Consider the following 20,813-nt stretch of genomic DNA (forward strand, 5'->3'; position numbering starts at 1 on the left):
GCATCAATCAAAATTAGCAAAAACTCATTGGTTATGCATCAATGAATCCTACAGAAACCAACTTGGAAGATTTTGAAGTATGTTTTCACAAAAAGTTGGATCGAAGTACATTATGAAAAATCTACCATTTCACCAAAGAAAAAGAGCTACAATTCCAGCAAAGGAAGAACATTTAATGTTCTCAAAAGCAGTATCAGTAGGCATAATGCCAAAATAAGAGCAATGTGTTACCACTTGAAATGTTAAAAAGATAAAAAGAAAAAGTCAGATAAATTCACGAAAGAGCATGACTTTTCATAAAGTTGACAATATTCACAAAGCATATGAAGTCCTATTTAAGCAAAAAGATGAAAAACAAACCTGCTTCAAGAAGACATGCAACTGAGGATGCGAATCTGGATCCACAGTAACTTCAAACAAGGGGAGGAAAATATTGTCTAAGATGTTCTGAAAAGAGGTTACAATTCCCATCTCTTTGTATACATTATATAACCTTGGAAGCTACATAAAAACAAAGAAAAAACTAATGTCATGATGTTAAAGAAGAAATTTCCATTTATTCAAGTGTCAAAAGCCAGATGTCCAAAGAGGAAGCTTTAAGTGCAAAACATCAAGCTATCTATATGAAATTCCATAGCAACCATAAGTGCTACATGACAAAGCCCATGATCAGAATCTATATGAGAATTGAGAACTACACCTTCGTTCAAGCTCGGCTCATTTATTTTACGAACGAACTTGAGCCGAGCCCGAGCTAGCTCGGCTCATTGTGCATCCCTATGTATGCATGCATGTATGTGTGCATGAATGGTTTTTTCAGTCCAATGCAAGATCTATTTATGTACAAGTAAGAAAATGGTGTTATTAATGTTTTTAGTAAAAGAAGGGTTTGTGGGCTGACATTTTGAATAAAGAGGAGGGGGTGAGGGCAAAATGATATTTTTTAAAAAAGGAATGCATAAAAGAGGGAAAAGGGTGTGAGGAGATGAGGGGCCCCACGATAAAAAGAAAAGGGGAGGGGAGGGGAGATGAAAATGAGGTTTTTCATCTCTCTCTCTCTCTCTCTCTCTGTATTGGTGGAAAGTAGAATGAAAAAGGACAAGGAGCAGGAGGAAGAAGAGGAAGAAAAAGAGGAGCTACCCTTTGTGTGTGTGTGTTGCCGAAGATCAAGGTTAAAAAAAAGCATGTTCCTGACAGGTCCTTGTTGGACCCGCCACGGCCGGTATCTGCACCCATACCTGGGTGTGCCGATATGGGTTTTTTTTTTTTTTTTTTTTGGGGGGGGGGGGGGTCAGCCATGTGCCTATTGCATGACTTGCAACCCATCATTTTTGAGGTTGGCCTAGGTGCTCTGCCTCCAAAATGAAACAATGTGTGGCACCTCCAGTGAAGATGAGTGGGTTGTTTCTTACAGTGTAAGCCTAACAACAGAACAAATGTAGATTCACTCTGTATCTTATCTAATCTGAAAATTTTAAGCAAATTTTTCTTGTTTCATATTTCCTTTTTGTGTTCGGCTGATTTGACTCTGACTTGATTCACATTCCATTAGTTGAATTTGATAAATACCAAAATCCAACCCAAATATGATCATTTATGGGGAGATTGTTTTACTTATTTGTTAGAAGGGTTCTAACTTGATGTGTAAAGTACTCGCCTAAAACCTAACGGCCACAACATTTTGGACTACTTTTAACCTGTTCTAATGATCTTTGTAGGCCCGTAACGTATCATTATTACTTAGATATGTTCTCATTCCTGTAGACAACATTGTAGTAAGTAGTATCATCCTTATTCAAGCTCATTTACAAACACCAGCTTCTTACAATATTCTTAGTAAGGTTATGACATGTATTTCTTGCTCAAAAGGTATGTGGTTGTATTTCATTCTGCGATTGGAACTGAAAGTACAACTTTACTCTTTTCTAAAATATATTTGAGTGATTTAGAGTCACATGCCTGCCTAGTTGAACCATGACTTGTTATTAATTATCTTGATTCTCTAGTTCTCAATTCTCATATATTGTGTACAAATGGCTCGTAAACCCGATTAAGCTCAATTCACATAGTTATATAAAGAAATTGAATCTTATATGTATATTATTTTTCTTTACACAAATACAAAAAGAGGTGTTACCTTAGTGGGTAAGTCTTTGGACTCTTTTGAAAGTCGCTTGGGTTCAAATCCCACCACTCACGTTTCTTTCAAAAAGTGCTTTTGACACAAATTTTAAAAAAAACTTTGAATTTTTTTTATAAATGTGTTCAGCTCAAGCTGAGCAAAGCGTTGCTCGAGCTCAACTCAAGCCGATCGTGGGCATAGGCTTTTCAAGCTAGAGCCAGCTCGTGCGCATCTACATACATACATACATACATACATACATATAGAGTTGTACCCTCGTACCCATATTCTTAGAAATTGTTCTGTCTTACCTCCCATACCCTCACCCAAACCCACACGCATACCCATACCCATGTGATGTAGGTGGTAAGTAAACCTTTTGAAAAGTTGTTATTGATACTCACATCTGAAGTTCAAACTTCCTGAACAGCTATTTCTAATGTCTTAAAAGAAACTGCTCTGAATGCAATAAGAAATCTAACCCTGATCTGAATCTGATTGGATTCTACCTTCTAAACACAACATGATTATGTAAGTAGATCAATTTTTCTTCATCATCACGCCTTTTCTCAATTACATGAGATCAGCTTTATGAGTCCTATTTTTCCATTCTTTTCTATCTAGAACTATAACTTCGGCCACTTTACAATCTTTTATATTGCCTCTTACTGCCTCCTTCCAAGTCTGAATATCTTTATGTAATCCAAGGTTGTCGATTTTAGTATCCATGCATCTGAATATATAAAGATACATGTATGTTCAGATTTGTTGATTTTATTAATCATGCAAGGATATACATAACATCGATTTTTCTGTTCTTGCATTTGAACATATGAATGTGTTTCAGATTTGCTTATTTCCCATGATCATGCATATTGAATATATATATATATATATATATATATATATATATATATGTCGACTATTTGATCATGCTTTTGAAAGATATATGTGTTTCCTGATTTGCCGATTTAATATTCATATGTGTTTTATTTTTTCGATTCTATTGCTTCTGAAATATGTGCATGAATATTTAGTTCTGATCATGATACTTTTAGCAACTGTTTACATGTGTCCGGCAGACCCATGTACATGATTATGATCATTACATGGATCAGACCAGCGGTGTACATGTTTATTTATGGTTGGCCGATCAGGTACATGAATGAAGCAGCCCAGCTGAAATAAACTCAAGTCTGGTCGATCCATGTACATGAATCAGACCAGCCGATGTATTTTATTTATCTGTTCAGCTGTGAATATGTTATCTTATAACAGACCGATCCATGTACATAAATCTGAACATGTACATGGATTAGACCAACTGTTTATGAATTATTTTTTAGTAGTTAGTTTTTTTTTCTCCTGTTCAGCTGAATAGTATAAGTTTCTGGCCAATTCATGTACATGAATCTGTTCAGGTACATGAACCAGACCATATGCATTATATATATGTTTAGCTGAACCACGTACATGAACTTGTTTATGTACATGAATCAGCTCAGCTGAATTTAATACATGAATGCAACTGTTTACTTTTTTTTCTGTTCAACTGATTGTTAACATGCTTATTCATCCTTGGCCGATCCATGTACATGAATCAGCCTAGCTGATTGCTAACATGTTTATTCATGTCTGGTCGACCCATGTTCATGATTATGATTATGTACATGGATCATCCCAGATGTGGATATGTTAACTTATAAACCAGCCTAGCTGAATTTAGTTCAGGTTTGGCCGACCCATGTACATGGATCAGACCAGCAGTTGAGATGTAGACACGAGTGGCCGATCCATGTACATGAATCTGATCATGTACATGGATCAAACCAGCTATGGTCATGTTGTGATTGGTCAATCCATGTACATGAATCTGAATCGTGGGTTGTATTACCTATTGTGGCCGATCCATGTACATGATTCTGATCATGTACATTGTTGAGACATGCCTATAAGGGCATTTTGGGGTTTACGTATTATTATATATTGTGAGAGGGTTATTTTGTAATTTGGTGCTCACGTTTAATCTCTATTTAAGTAGAGATTAAACCCTAATATCAGATGTGACTTCCCCCCCCCCCCCCTCTCTCTCTCTCTCTCTGTGTGTGTGTGCTCCTGTGTGCTCCATTAAAGTTGTAACATGGTATCAAAGCAGCGTGCGACCTTGGGTGTCTGAGTTTCAGCATCATCTTCCTTCGAGCAACATCTCATCGGATAATCGGAGGAGATCGACATCATTCTCTGCTAATCAGAGTTCGGTCCTTCTGTGTGAAGATCAGACCTGGCGACAGATCTGCAGTCAAACCTAGTCACGACTATTGACTAGAGGTCGTGACTCAGATCTGAAGCCAAATCTGGGAGCAGTTTGGAAATCTATTGAAGATGGATTGTTGTGATTTGGCAAGCTGAAGCAGCTGGTTGATATCTGGGTGTTGAAGTCTTGGCGTTGACGATGTTGCAGTTGGTGGTGATTTAGAGCCTGTCGCATGGTGTGGACCAGATCTGTCTCCATTGTAGGCGTGTTAAAGATGTTGTGATCAGATCTGATATGTTGTGGTCGTGAGTTGTTGCTGTTAATATCGTTGTAGTGCTAGCGATCAACGGTCTCTGTGTTGACGTGGGTTGTTGTTCATGTGGGTTGACTTGGTGATGTTAAATCAGATCATATTCAGATCTGATATTTGTTTTTGGTGTAGTTGAAGTCGTCTATTGCAGATCTGCACCTTGGTTCCCAACTTGATGTGCTTGCGTCTATCAAATATTGATTTGCTGGAGTGTAAGCATCTCAATAGTTTTGTTGGGATCATCCAGAAAGTGGTTTATTTGTCTGCGTCTTCTGGTTGTTGTTGGTTTTACATTGGACTTTGGAACTCTTTGGCATGTCTACTGGAGATCGTATTCTTATCTGACATTTTCTGTCTAAGTTAGATCATATCTATGGTGGTAGCGTGGATGTCGAATAAGTCTGCTAAGTCCAGCATGAACCAGTCGCGTCACGGTCTTGGTATTGTCTAAGGTAGCAGTTGCTGAGTAGATCAGTTCTAATTCGTATTATTCAGATATGAAATGGGTCGTGATATTCAGTTTATTGTTGTGGATCTGATCTGAGTTTATATCAGATTGACTGTTGTGGTAGAGAGGTTAATCTACCATTGTGAGCTGGAAGTTTTGGCAGTTTCAGGTATGAACCAAATACATCTTTATCGTGTTGGATGTGTGGTATTGATATACATCCTATAGCAATCCTTTGTTGAGGTGGAAGGTTTTGGTCAAGTTCCTTTAAAATTATATTTGAAGTGTGGATCCAAACAGGCGGAAGTCATGTATCTCAGATTTCATTGGTAAAATCCAATTCAGATATAGTCGGTTTCATAGTTGGTTGTTGGTGTGCGCATGTAATTGTACCTTTTTTTTCCAAGCCCATTACTTTTCCTTATGGATGCAGATTACTCCAATGATTATGAAACTTTAGGCCGGGCAAAATATAACAAGCTCCTTACCTTAGGCTCATCCACATCAAAGTCTTCTGTGGCGACGGTTGCGTGCTCGACAGGTGATGGCCTATCTGTCCAAGGTGGTAGGTGGATCATTGATTCTGGAGCATCCAATCACTTGTGCGGAAATTTGAGTAACTTTTTAAGTTTAAAACCTGTGACTGATAAAAAAGGGGTAGTTCTTGCTGATGACAGCTCTTCCCCAATTGTAGGGCAGGGAAACATGTATATTTCCCCTACTCTTCAATTGTAGCATGTTCTTCATGCTCCTTCGTTTCCACATAATTTATTATCCGTCAGTCGAATGACAAAGAGTTGAATTGTAGAGTGATTTTTTATCCTATGGGGTGCACTTTTCAAGACTTGTTGACAGGGAGAAGGATTAGTGGCGGCTATGAGGAAGGTGGTATGTATTACCTACATCAACCAGAGGTTTCGGCTTATTCTGCTGTTACATCATCCTCAAGTCCTCTATTGTGGCATCATCGTCTGGGTCACCTTCCAGTGACAAAACTTCGTCGTGTCATTCTTCATATACCTCCTTCAGTTTCCTTTCAGTGTGAAGCATGTCAATTGGAAAAACATTGTCGAAGCTCTTTTCCCTCCAGTCAGAGTCCGTCAAGTCAAGGATTATGTGATCATCTTCATGTCGATGTGTGGGGTCCGAGTAGGATTCCTAATAGGACTTAGTGTCGTTATTATCTAGTTATTGTTGATGACTTCTCAAGGTTATCATAGGTGTTCATATTAAAAGATCGGTCTCAAGGTCCTGTCATTCTTAAATCTTTAATTGCTGAGATAAAAACTCAATTTGACGTATGTGTTAAAATTGTTCGCACTGATAATGCTATTGAGTTCAAATCCAAAGACTTACTTCAATTCTATTTTGCTAATGGGATTCAACCTCAAATTACATGTCTCCATACCTCCCAGCAAAATGGTGTGGCTGAGAGGAAAGATAGACAAATCCTTAATGTTGCTCGGTGCCTTATGATTCAATCCAATATGCCTGCTTCATACTGGGGTGATGCGGTTTTGACTGTCGGCTTTCTTATAAATTGCATGCCTTCAAACACTGCAGAAGATCAGATCCCAATTCAAATTCTCCATTCGGAGGCTCCTCTCTTCCCTATCCCCCCTAAAGTTTTTGGATGTGTGTGTTTTGTGCATAAGCTGGGTCTTGATCGAGATAAACTTGTTGCTTAGTCTATTAAATGTGTTTTCCTTGGGTATCCTAAAAACCAAAAAGGATACCGTTGCTACGACCCTATATCTCATAAAGAGTATGTCAGTGCAGACGTTACCTTCTTTGAGTCTATTCCTTATTTTTCGAGTACTACTCCAAGATTATAGGAGAGCCTTGGTGATATCCTTCCTCTGCCGATTCCTCCCTTTCCGTTAGAGTCGCTTTCTCCTCAGTCTTTGGCTCCATCCTCTGGTGTGTCTCGCTACCGAAACCCTCCCATAGTATACACTCACAGGGTACCACCTACCTCCATGCCACCATTATCTCCTTCTCCTGAGGTAAGTATTTCTGAGCATACTGCAGTCTCTGCTTCTGATGATGATCTTCTCATTGCTCTACGCAAGGGAAAGAGACAGTGCACTCTTCATCCCATCTCGCAATTTGTTTCAAAAGTTAATCTTGGGGCATCTATAAAGAATTTTATTTCAGCTTTGTTTGCCTCCTTTGTTCCGCTTCATCACAGTCAAGCTCTATTCAACTCCAACTGGATGCAGGCTATGCGTGATGAGATGGATGCCCTATGGTCTCGAGGCACTTGGGACTTGGTTGATCCTCCCACTGATGCAGATATTGTAGGCTGCAAATGGGTATATAGCATTAAATATAACTTAGATGGGTCGATTGAACGGTACAAAGCCCGGTTGGTTGCAAAAGGCTATACTCAGACTTATGGTGTTGACTTTTTTGAAACTTTTTCCCCAGTTGCTCGTCTTGACACTATTTGTCTTGTTCTTTCTGTGGCTGTGCACCATGGATGGCCCCTGTTTCAGTTGGATGTCAAGAATGCCTTTTTGTATGGGGATTTGCATGAAACTGTCTACATGCAACAACCCCCAGGCTTCGAGGTTAGGGGGGAGTGTCAGAAGGTGTGCAAGTTGAAGAAGGCTATTTATGGACTGAAGCAAAGCCCTCAGGCATGGTTTCACAAATTATTTGAGGTAATGTCGAGTCTTGGATTTGTCAAGTCAGCTTCAGATCACTCCTTGTTTTTCAAGAAAACCAGTGATGGAATTGTAGTTATGATGGTATATGTCAATGACATCATATTAACAGGGAGCAGTGCCCAAGATATTTCTGCAACAAAAGATCATCTTCAGAAACACTTTGTTACTAAAGATCTTGGTCACCTTCGATATTTTCAGGGTATCGAGGTTGCAAGAAACAAAGAGGGCTTAGTGTTGTCTCAAAGAAAGTATGTGTTGGATTTATTAAAAGAGGCTGGAATGCTAGGAGCTAAGCTAGCTAACATTCCAATGGATCCCAAAACTCACATGTTCGATGAGAAGTCTGACTATGTGGATAGTGCCAACCTTAGATCCTTGGTGGGTAAGTTGTTATATATGACTGTTACTAGACCTAACATTTCATTAGTCGTGAGTAAAATCAGTCAGTTCATGGACAAACCTACAAAAGTTCACTGGGATGCAGCTATGATGGTTCTTCGGTACTTAAAGTCATCTCCTAGTAAAGGTTTGTTGTTTAAACGAAATCCCTCCTTGGACGTTGTTGCTTACACTGACGCAGATTATGCGGGGTCTGTTGAAGATAGGAAGTCAAAATCTAGATTTTGTGTGTTTGTGGGAGGAAATCTTGTTACCTGGAGGAATAAGAAACAAACCGTTGTAGCCAAGTCGAGTGTTGAATCTGAATACCGAGCGATGGCCCAGACCGCAGCTGAGATTATGTGGGTAAAATCAGTTTTAACCGAGCTTTAGAAGAAAGTATCCCTACCTATGTTGATGATGTGTGACAATAGGGTTGCTACATATATTGCCAACAACCCAGTGTTTCATGAAAGGACTAAACATATTGAAGTTGACTGTCACTATGTTCGCGACTTGGTTCAGGCTGGGTATATCTGCACCGATCATGTATCTTCCGAAGATCAAGTAGTTGATGTCTTTACCAAAGCCCTGGCGAGGCCGAGTTTCTCTCACTGTTGTGACAAGCTGAGCATGATTGATATCTATGCTCCAGCTTGAGGGGGAGTGTTTGAGACATGCCTATAAGGGCATTTTGGGGTTTACGTATTATTATATATTGTGTGAGGGTTATTTTGTAATTTGGTGTTCACGTTTAATCTCTATTTAAGTAGAGATTAAACCCTAATATCAGATGCGACTCTCTCTCTCTCTCTCTCTCTCGCTCTTTGTTCCTGTGTGCTCCATTAAAGTTTTAACATATATGAATCTCAGTTATGGTAAATTTGATGCATAGTCGATTTGAGTACATGAAATTGAGCATGTACATGAATCTGATCGGCTCTTGAAAAATTTCTGCAGAGCCAATTGACGTACATGAAGATAGTCATGTACATGATTATGATTGGAATACGTATTTTCTGAATTGATACATAAATCAGATCCTAAATTGATCAGTTTGCAATTGTGCATATCACACACATGAATCTGAAAATAATTTGATGTTTGCATGACTTTGATCATATGCATGTTTGGTTTATTATATGCATGAAATTGATCATGAATGGTATGGTCTACGAGCATTGTATTCGCATGTGCATGTACTTGACTTAATGTGCATTCTTTTGTGTTGCGAATGTGTATTGTGAAGATATTTGGAAATTGTGTGTGAGTTTCATGTTCAATGAAATTTTCAATTGGCATAAATTACTTTTTGATATATGTTAGTGGTAATGTGTGAACCAATGTGGGCCGTATAGGCTAGAAGCATGTGTTGCTCTAATGCTGTTGATTTTATTTATGCATTGCAAAATCATTTCTGGAAATTATTGTTTTTCCAAACTTAATTATAATGTTAAATTGTGAGTGTCAGGGCCTGAAATTGTTTTTGCATGTGGATTTGCAAAATGGTTCTTGTGTAAAGAACTTAGAATTGATTTGAAATAATAAAAGAGACCAAAACAGTGTAATTAATCTCTCCCTTGATGTCCCTTCCACAGTGTGAGAATCTTGGATGGCGATCATGGAGGACCGTGAGGATACTAAAACTTCGTGTGCAATTGTGCTTAAGAACCCGATGTGTGGTTCACCTCCCGGTCACGGTTTTAGTGAACTTTCAACCACTTTGCCTGAAGTTGGTATTGTTGACTCAGTTGTAGTTATTTATCAAGAAAGTGAGGTCAATGGTTAAGGTTTTTCATTTATGTCCCGACATTAGGTGAATTCCTATTGTTTAAATGGAAGGTGATAATTCTTGATATTGATCAAGGAACAAGTGTGGAACCCAGTAATTAAAATACAAATTGTGTGTTAAGTTATGACTGAAAACCTAACTTGAGCTTCGAAAGTTTGTACCCGTTTTAAATATTTTCAAATTTAAGAAAAAGTGAAAATTAATAGGGATGTGCATACAAAAGCAACTCTGATAAATAACTTAATAAGTTATTCATGCAATTGCATTGAATCATGCATATTTTATTGTTCGGCATTAGTTCATACATCTATGTATATTTGGTTTTACATGATATTTGGTTCTACATGATATTTGGTTGAATGTTTGAATGGTCAAGTATTTGTTGTAAGTTAATGCTTGTGATTTCCGCTGAAATTTATGCATGAATTAGTTTATGCTATTTCCTTTATTGTTTGGATTTTTAAAGGAATTCGTACGAGGACTTCGGCTCTTACCTGTTTTCTTAAAATTGTTTTCCAGACATAGATGCTTACTAATGTCTTGGATTGGCTAGTTGGAGGCTACGAGACTTGTGATGGTGTTTGGGTTCTGACCGGATGACATGATTTGATATATAGTTGATTTTTATATTTTGAGACTTTTCGACTTTTGATTTAATTAATGAAGTTGATTTATTATTTCAAGTCGATTCAATTCATGGAATGGTTTGCGGTTTGGTTATATTAAATCTGTGATGTGCCCCGAATCCTTGGGAGAGTTTCCAGAATTATTTTAAAAAAAAATCCACTAATTTTCACGGGTCAGTTGGGGTCATTACAAAGTTGGTATCATAGCCATGCATTGGAATTACTTGGGGATACTAATTTGTCTTTAGATAAGACAAAGTTTGTATCAGAGCCATGTTTAGAATTACTTGAGATTTGTCAGAACTATCACCATTAAAGTCACAAACTTGTACTCCAGAAGCAGTCTCTACATCATTGGTAAGAGCTAACTTGTGAAATTTTGTTTGCTTATTATCTTGAAATTTAAGATTTTTTATATTTTGACTTTAAGGATGAGTATATTTAAATCAATGTGTTGTGATCGTTGTTTTGTATCAATCCTAAGGGTGTATGCTTGATCAGTTTTGTTGAATTTGTATTATAGATGTATTGCTCGTACTTGTGCTTCTTCTAGTGCTCCAGCAGACTGGCAAGAGCAAAGGGACTTCCTGATGAATGCCCTCAACACTCTGGCTGTGACTGTTACCACACATGTCCAGAGGCAGACGGCAGCCCACGACATGTGTTCATCCTGCATCAGTTACGGCAAACACTAGTGTGATCACGTACGAGAAGTTTCTAAGGTTGGATCCGCCAACTTTTTCAGGGAAGGCTGACCCAGAGGTTAATGAGAGGTGGGTTAAGGAGATCGAGAGGGTGTTTTGTGTCATACCTGTGCCCGAGGATAGATAGACAGATTTTGGCACGTATCGGCTGAAGGGCGATGCCAAAAAGTAGTAGGACACCCTGCACCGGGTGAAGTTTGCAGACGTCGAGACTATCGCCTGGAAGACCTTTAGAGAGGAGTTCCTGGAGGCGTATTTTCCCTCATTTGCCGGAGAGTATATGCAGCAGCAGTTCCTCAAGCTCATGTAGGAGAACATGAGTTTGGTGGACTACACCACCAAATTCAGGAGCTTGAAGAGGTACTGCCCCAACCTGTTCGCAAATGACAAGACGAGGGCAGCAAAATACGTGTGCAGGCTAAAGGACGGGTGATTCAAGTCTACTTCCATCCTGAATGAGGAGTGAGAGTGATTCAAGAGTGAACAACCGAAGAAAGGAGGCAATGGCAATGGCGGGGCGTGGAAGAACCCACCTGCGGGCAGCAAGACGCAGGGGGTTAAGAAAAAAAAACAGAAGACCTAGAAGGAGAACTAGCAGGAGACCCAATAGAGTCGACCCCAGTAGAGACAGCAGCAGGAGAAGGCTCAGTTCAGTTGCAGGAGATGTAACAAGAGTCATCCCATCGGCTATTGCCCTCTCTTTAAGGGGGTGTGCTACCAATGCCAGCAGTCGGGACACGTGGCATAGTATTGTCCTAACAAGTCAGCGGCTCAACAGCAGTAGCAGTAGAGACCTCAGCAGCAGCAAGCGTAGAGAAAGACGAATGGGTGAGTCTATGCTGTCACGGCCACCGAGCAAGGTGATCAGGCCAACTTGATCGAAGGTCTAAGTCACACCGACTCGGCTAAAAGGTCGACGCACCCCGTCGACACGCCCCAACACGGGTGCGACTTCGAACACGGGGCGGACACGGACAACTAAGTGTCAGACTCGATCAATGCACCGGGGCCGAGTCCGTCCACATTTTGGACTTGGTCAACTTTGACCAAGTCTATTTTTGTCCATTTATTTTGGTGAGTTTGTGTTACTTCAATAGAATTACTTTTTTATTTTTGCTTATAGTCGTGTCCCCGTGTCCAAAATTTTTGAAATTGCTTTGCACCCGTGTTGCACCCGCACCCGTACCGCACCCATGTGACATAGTCGAAGGTATTCTCGTAGTTGCTGACCATCTTGCTCGTGTAATGTTTGATTCGGGGACAACGCATTCTTTTATATCCTAGTCTTTTATTAGACTGCTTGGCCTTGTATCGTCTAGCATAGAGAAGACTCTTGATGTAATGCCTCCGATGGACGTGTCTACTCGATGTAGGAAGTATCTTCCTTTTGTCCGAGTAGTTATCGATAGACACGAGTTGTCTTCTGACCTAGTCATACTCGACATGACATTCTACGATGTCATTCTAGGTACGGACTGGTTGTCCAAAAATAATGTGACTCTTCAGTGTTGGGGTAAGAAGGTTTTGCTGGAGCGCCCTGATTTATCAGCACTGGTATTTCGAGCGACTAGGCATGAGAGTGAGGTGAAGATCATCTCGGCTATGAACATCTCGAAGTACTGCAGGCAGGGATGTGCGGTGTTCTTGGCCAATGTGTCCGCCACGGACAATCAAGAGACACCCTTAGAGCAGTTGGACATGATCTGTGAGTTTTCAAATGTCTTTTCAGAGGATTTACCGGGTTTTCCACCTCAAAGGAAGATCGAGTTAGTGACTGGCACGACACCAGTGTCGCGTGCACCATATCACATGGCACCTGTAGAGCTTGTTGAGTTGAAGAAGCAGCTGCAGGAACTTCTTGATAAGGGTTTCATCATGCCGAGTGTGTCACCGTAGGGTGCACCAGTTCTATTTGTCAAGAAAGATGGATTCATGCAACTCTGCATAGACTATCGCATGCTGAATCAAGTCACCGTAAAGAACAAGTACCTTTTGCCCGAGATTGATGATTTGTTTGACCAGTTATGCACAACAAAGGTGTTCTCCAAGATTGATCTTCGTTCAGGGTACCATCAGTTGCGGATCATGGTAGAGGATATCCCGAAAACGATGTTCAGGTTCAGATACGGGCACTATGAGTTCTTGGTGATGTCTTTTGGACTCACCAATGCCCCTGCAGCGTTTATAGACTTGATAAATCGAGTCTTCAGGTTGTGGCTGGATCAGTTTGTCATCATGTTCATTGATGACATCCTGATATATTCAAAGAGCGTGGAGGAGCACAGAGAAAACTTAAGGATCGTGTTGTAAACACTGAGAAAACATAAGTTGTATGCTAAGTTCTCTAAGTGTGAGTTTTGGCTCGACAGAGTGATGTTTCTCGATCACGTTATATCAGAAAAGGGAGTAGAGGTGGATTCAGCCAAGATAGAGGGAGTGTTGTCTTGGGAGCAGTCGAGGACTGTGTCCGAGATCATGAGTTTCTTGGGGTGGGCAAGCTACTATCGTTGATTCATATAGGACTTCTCGTGTATAACTGCTCCGATGACGAGGTTACTGCAAAAAGGGGTGAAGTTTGTGTGGTCACCTCGTTGCAAGGAGAGCTTTCAAGAGCTGAAGATAAGTTTGACCTCGACCCCAGTTTTGTCCTTGTCTTCTGAGATGGGAGGGTTCGCAGTGTATGGCAATGCCTCGGGGACCGACATGGATTGTGTCTTGATGCAGCACTGGAAGGTCATCGCTTACGCTTCTTGACAGCTGAAGGTGCACGAGAAGAACTATCCCATGCACGACTTGGAGTTAGCAGTTGATGTCTTAGTACTAAAGATTTGGTGTCACTACTTATATGAAGAGCAGTTCGAGGTTCTGTCAGACCACAAGAGCTTTAAGTATATTTTCATGCAGCGAAATCTGAACATGAGGCAACGCAGGTGGTTAGAGTTACTCAAGGACTACGAGTTTACCAGAGCTTGTATGAAGAGCAGTTTGAGGTTCTATCAGGCCACAAGAGCTTTAAGTATATTTTCACGCAGCGAAATCTAAACATGAGACAATGCAGGTGGTTAGAGTTACTCAAGGACTACGAGTTTACCATCGTTTACTACCCTAGTAAAGTGAATGTAGTGACAAATGCGCTTAGCGGGAAGACAAGTGATAGACTTGATTGGTCGGAGTTGGGACTTGCTTGAGGAGTTCGTCAAGTGATAGTCGTTTGCAGACGAATCCAGACGCATCTTTTGTGCAGGGATGAAGGCGCGACCAGAGATTATTAATTGTATTGAGGAGCTTCAATCGGCTGATCCAGACTTCGAAAGGTTGTTGATGAGTTCCCAGAAGCCAAGTGCACAGTTCCATCATGAGGAGGATGACACCATTATATTTGGGGACAGATGGTGGGTTCCGAAGGCACGACAGGAAGAGCTGATGAGCGATGCCCACAAGTCGAAGTATTCATTTCATCCGGGATCTACAAAGATGTTCAAGGATCTTTAGAGGACATATTGGTGGAACAGGATGAAGTGGGACGTTGTAGAGTTTGTGTCTCAATGTCTCACTTGTTAGCAAGTGAAGATCGAGCACTAGAGATCTAGTAGACTACTTCAGCCTTTGGACATCCCCGAGTAGAAGTGGGACATCTTGATGACCTTCATTGTGGGTTTCTCGAGGACCCATCATGAGCACGATGCCATTTGAGCGATAGTGGACCGATTGACGAAGAGTGCTCATTTTTTATCGATCAGGGTGAGTCAGAGCTTAGAGAGTCTAATAGATTTGTATGTGGATGAGATTGTTAGATTTCACATGGTACCACATTCCATCGTGTCAGACTGAGATCCTTGCTTCACGTCTCGTTTCTGGCACCAATTGCAGAAGGCTCTAGGTACCACATTGAAGTTTAGCACGGTTTTTCGCCCACAAACTGACGGGCAAACAGAGCGCACGATCCAAACACTCGAGGACATGCTTAGAGCGTGCACACTGGATTGGGCAGGAGATTGGGACAGGCATGTGAAACTTGCAAAGTTTTCATACAACAGTTACCATGACAGTATTGGCATGGCCCCGTATGAAGCTCTTTATGGTAGACCACGCAGATCCCCGGTGTGCTGGGATAAGGTTGGAGTGAGAGCAGTGGAGTGTCTAGAGGCGATCTAGCATAACTTAGATCAAGTGTGGATGATTCATAAGTGTTTGGTTGCAACGCAAATCAAACAAAAGAGCTACACTGACCAGTGTTTTAAAACTCGCCGAGTCAACTCGTTGACTCGGCTGACTCTGCTTGGCTCGACCCTCCAGCAAGTCAACCCGGCAAGGCAAACTCGGTTTGCCAAAACTCGGGCTTGACTCGACCTGACTCGGGCGAGTTCTGGGATGCTTGAAATTTGATTTTTTGGGTATTTCAGAATAAAAAAAAAATGTTTCTTGCATCAATAGGGAATAATTAATTGGCTTGTATAATTTGATCAGTTGTCTTGAGAATTTCTTCGTTGATTTTGTTATGGATTTTCTCACACATAGTATGTAACCCATACTTTCTCTCAAATATCTTTCTATTTTTCAAATTACTAAAATGGCAATAATGTTAATTTATTTTTTATGACTGAATAGGATCATGACTTTGAAAAGAACTTGTCTTTAGCTATGTGTAGTTAGAAGTGTACACTACATGAGCAAGTTTCATGTGCTTGTTATGACAGTGATTCTTGAGCCTATAGTATGGCTGAATTTCTCTTACAAAGCACATTGGATATCCTTCATAGTTTCATCTCAAAAACTATAAGACTCGGCCCCTCATTCTACTGTTCAATATTGTCTTTTATTAGATGATTTCCTTGTGAGTCTATTCTGCATAATCAGATATTGTGGCCAATTTTTTCTGGCAGTCATCCTAGTGCAGCTTAAAAGTGTAATTCTATATTATACATGGTTACTTTTGATATGTGGGCATGTTTCATAAAGCACAAGTCCAAAATTTTCTGAGCCAGGATCAAACTCTGATTTTGAAGTGGATTGGGCCAACAAAAGGTTGAACCTGGTGAACTGGCCATTACAACATTTATGAGTTGGTCAGGTCTCATCAACTTCAATACAGACCAAGCATGAACCATTTTAAAAAGTCCCAACTACAGACATATTTTGTTTAACATGAGCCCCTGTATATGAGTTTATCATCTCTTGTTTACTGAAAAACATGGTTTGAGACAAATTATATATTATTTTCTTTTAAAATCAAAAGTTAACAAAACCTGGTTCGAGTCACCGAGTTGACCCACCGAGTCACGAGTCAATAAAGAATGAGTCGAGTCCTGAGTCACGGGTTTTAAAACCTTGACACCGACCAACGATGCAGGGAGCTTAGCTTTGTTGTGGGCGATCACGTGTTCGGATATCGCCTACGAAGAGCGTGTTTAGGTTTGGGAAAAAGGGAAAGCTTAGTCCTCGGTACATTGGACCTTTTGAGATCCTCGAACGTGTTGGTGAGTCAACTTACAGAGTGGTGCTTCCTCCTCAGTTTTCCCAGATCCACAATGTGTTCCACGCAGTGTTATCAAAAAAATGCCTTGAGGCGCAAAAGGCGTGCCTTGCCTTGAGGCACGGCCCTCTGTACCTCAAGGCGAAAAAAAGTATCTTATTTTTTTTACAATAAGATTTCTGAGACAATCAACAAAGTTTTTGTAGGTTAATCTCATATATTTTCCAATTATTTCAGTTATGTAATAAGTTTCTTAGTATATTACTATATTTTAACTTTTGTTGGTTAATCTCGTATATTTTTCAGTTATTACAGTCATGTAATTAGTTTTTTAATATATTTTAACTTTTGCTGGTTAATCTCATATATTTTTCAGTTATGAAATCAATTTTTTAGTTACTTTTATATGTTAATTTCATATTTTTTAGAATAAGCTCATATATTTTAACTTTTGTAGGTTAATCTCATATATTTTTCAGTTATTTCAGTTATGTAATCAGTTTCTTAGAATATTTTAACTTTTCTTGGTTAATCTCATATATTTTCCAGTTATGTAATCAGTTTTTAGTTACTTTTATATGTTAATCTCACATTTTTTAGAATAATCTCATATGTTTTAACTTTTGTAGGTTAATCTTATATATTTTCCAGTTATTTCAGTTATGTAATCAGTTTCTTAGTATATTTTAACTTTTTTTGGTTAATCTCATATATTTTCCAGTTATATAATCAATTTTTTAATTACTTTTACATGTTAATCTCATATTTTTTAGAATAATCTCATATATTTTAACTTTTGTTGATTAATCTCATATATTTTCCAGTTATGTAATCGGTTTCTTAGTATATTTTATCTTTTGTTGGTTAATCTCATATTTTCCAGTTATGTAATCATTTTTTTAGTTACTTTTATATGTTAATCTCATATTTTTTAGAATAATCTCATATATTTTAACTTTTGTAGGTTAATCTCATATATTTTCCAGTTATTTCAGTTATGTAATCAATTTCTTAGTATATTTTAACTTTTTTCGGTTAATCTCATATATTTTCCAGTTATATAATCAGTTTTTAGTTACTTTTATATGTTAATCTCATATTTTTTAGTACTTATTTGAGATTTTCTATTTCTTATTGGTTGTTATTTCATCAATAAAGCATTTTTTATTTGTATTTTTATATATATTTTATAATTTTTTTAAAATTTTCAAAAAAAAAATTGAGGCTTACGATTTACGCCTCGCCTCGGTTTTTGGTGGAGCGCCTTGCTACACCTCAACACTTTTCACAACACTGGTTCCACGTCTCGATGTTGAGGAAGTATGTATCCGACCCTTCACAGGTGATTCACTATGAAGCAATCAAGGTACAACCTGATATGACGACAGAGGAGAGACCTGTGAAGATTGTGGATCGACAGGAGAGGACACTTCAGAGTAGGACGATTCCGTTCGTGATAGTGCGTTGGCAACATCACGGACTGGACGAGTGCACTAAGGAGCCTGAGACCAATATGCGTGAACACAATCCACATTTATTCGGTACGTTATAATTTCATGTATGAAATTCTTTTAATGGGCTAGGGATATAATATCTCATGATTTTTTTCATGATTTTTAAAGTATAAAATATATTTTTCAAATTTTATATTTATATTTATATTTATATTTAATATGATAAAATCATGAGAAATGTTTAAAATAGAGGTCATGTCAACTAAGTTTGGTCGTGTCCTAGAGCCCACTAACAAGAGATAATTAACTAAAGAATAATTTAAGAAATTTATTGTTTTTAACCTTTAAATTTGAGCGAAATTAAAGTTAAATTCAGGCAAAATTCGAAAGCAAAATTTAGCTAAGACTACCGTTAGATCCGCCTCGGAACGTAGATCTCGTAGGAGATATGCTTTTCCGAAATCGAATTACGGTTGGCCCGAAAATGCATTTTTCAAAAATGACTGGCTTTTATTTTAGAGCTTTTTTTAGATTGGATCGGACTGGATCCGCTCCATTTGATCCAAGTTAATATGGATTTGTACCCAATCCAAGATCCATATTGACTAGGATCTGGTCAAGGTTGGAATCCATATGTGTTTTGATATGGATTTAGATCTTGGATCCAATCTGGATCCGAAATCTATCCATGGCAATTTTAAAATTAAGGTAAATTTAATTAACTTTAAATTAAAATAAGGATGAGGTAGAGCCCATGAGGAATTTCTAGAAGGGGTGTTCCACTTGGAATATTAATTAAAATAAAATAATAAAAATATAAATATAAAAGAGATAAGATCAAGATAGATAAGAGAGTAGATTTCTACACATAGTAGAACTCTACTCTTATAGAACCATCTAGAAGGGAGGTTATCTCCCCTCTCTAGAACATTTAGAAGGCTTTAACATCATATAAAAAGGGGACTAGAATGCCTCTCTCTAGAACTCGTGTTCTAGAGAGAGAGAGTTGAGAAAAAAGTGAGAATGAAAATCATGGGAGGAAAAAAAAAGAAAAGAAAGAAAAGGGAAAAGAAAAAGGAGAAAAAGAAAATCCAATCCATCGATTTTTTTCTAATCTTTTGATCTTCGATTCAAGGTACAGGTATTTCTTTTAATTCGCATGGGAAAGGGAATCGTATAAATTGATTTGCGCATAGGATTAGAGGGCAAAAAGAGAAATCTGAATTTCAAGGCTATATATATATATATATATATATATATATATATATATATATATATATATATATATATATATATATATATATATACCAGGTTTGTCGAGTTTCATGCTCATGCATCTGAATATCTTTTTGTAATCCAGACTTGACGATTTTAGTATTCATGCATCTGAATATATAAAGATATATGTATGTTCAGATTTGTTGATTTTATTAATCATGCAAGGATATACATAACATCGATTTTTATGTTTGTGCATCTGAACATATGCATGTGTTTTAGATTTGCTTATTTCCCATGATCATGCAAACAACAACTGAAAGTATCATGATCAGAAGTGAATATTCATATGCATATTTCAGAAGCAATAAAATCGGCAAAATAAAAAACACATATGAATATGAAATGGGCAAATCAAGAAACACATCTTTCAAAAGAATGATCAAATAATCGACAAAACTGAATATATATATATATATATATGATTCTTATTATTTTAGTTTTGTCGATTATTTGATCATGCTTTTGAAAGATATGTGTTTCTTGATTTGCCGATTTCATATTCATGTGTTTTTTATTTTGCCGATTTTATTGATTTTGAAATATGCATATGAATATTCAGTTCTGATCATGATACTTTCAGTTGTTGTTTACATGTTTACGTGAGTCTGGCCAACCCATGTATATGATTCTGTTCATGTACATATCAGACCAGCGGTGTACATGTCTACATGAACCTGTTCATGTACCTGAACCAGTCCAGCTGAAATAAACTCAAGTCTGGCCGATCCATATATATGAATTTATTCATGTACATGAACCAGACCAGTCGATGTATTTTATTTATCTGTTAAGTTGTGAATATGTTATCTTATGACAGGCTGATCCATGTCCATGAATCGAAACATATACATGAATCAGACCAACTGTTTATGAATTATTTTTAAGCAGTTAGTTTTTTTTCCTGTTCAGCTGAATGGTATAAGTGTCTTGCCGACACATGTACATCAATCTGTTACCAGCTGAATGCTATATATGTTTAGTCCATCAGCTCAGCTGAATTTAATACATGAATGCAACTATTTACTTTTTTCTTTGTTCAGCTGATTGGTAACATGCTTATTCATGCTTGGCTGATCCATGAACATGAACCTGTTCATGTACAAGAATTAGCCCAGCTGCATGTACATGATTATGATTATGTACATGGATCAACCCCACAATAGATATGATAATGTATGGCTGACGACCCATGTACATGGATCAGCCCAAATGTGGATATGTTAACTTAGGAATCAGCCCAGCTGAATTTAGTTCAGGTCTGGCCGACCCATGTACAATCTGATCATGTACATGAATCAA

At 38.4% G+C, this 20,813-nt stretch overlaps 1 protein-coding gene across 2 annotated transcripts in view; it reads right to left on the reverse strand.

The window, feature by feature from the left end:
- The window catches only part of FAC1 (AMP deaminase, putative / myoadenylate deaminase), a 173,373-nt gene that overhangs the window by 7,735 nt on the left and 144,825 nt on the right, over nucleotides 1-20,813 (reverse strand). For both annotated transcript variants that reach the window (XM_089983371.1, XM_089983370.1), the window contains exon 12: nucleotides 361-501. In XM_089983371.1, the coding sequence (XP_089839497.1) occupies nucleotides 361-501 (141 nt within the window). The remainder of the gene's footprint in view (nucleotides 1-360; nucleotides 502-20,813) is intronic.

The sequence above is a fragment of the Nuphar pumila genome, chromosome 12, assembly GCF_984573655.1.
Source record: "Nuphar pumila chromosome 12, dmNupPumi1.hap1.1, whole genome shotgun sequence".
In the NCBI taxonomy this organism is placed as follows: Eukaryota; Viridiplantae; Streptophyta; class Magnoliopsida; order Nymphaeales; family Nymphaeaceae; genus Nuphar; species Nuphar pumila.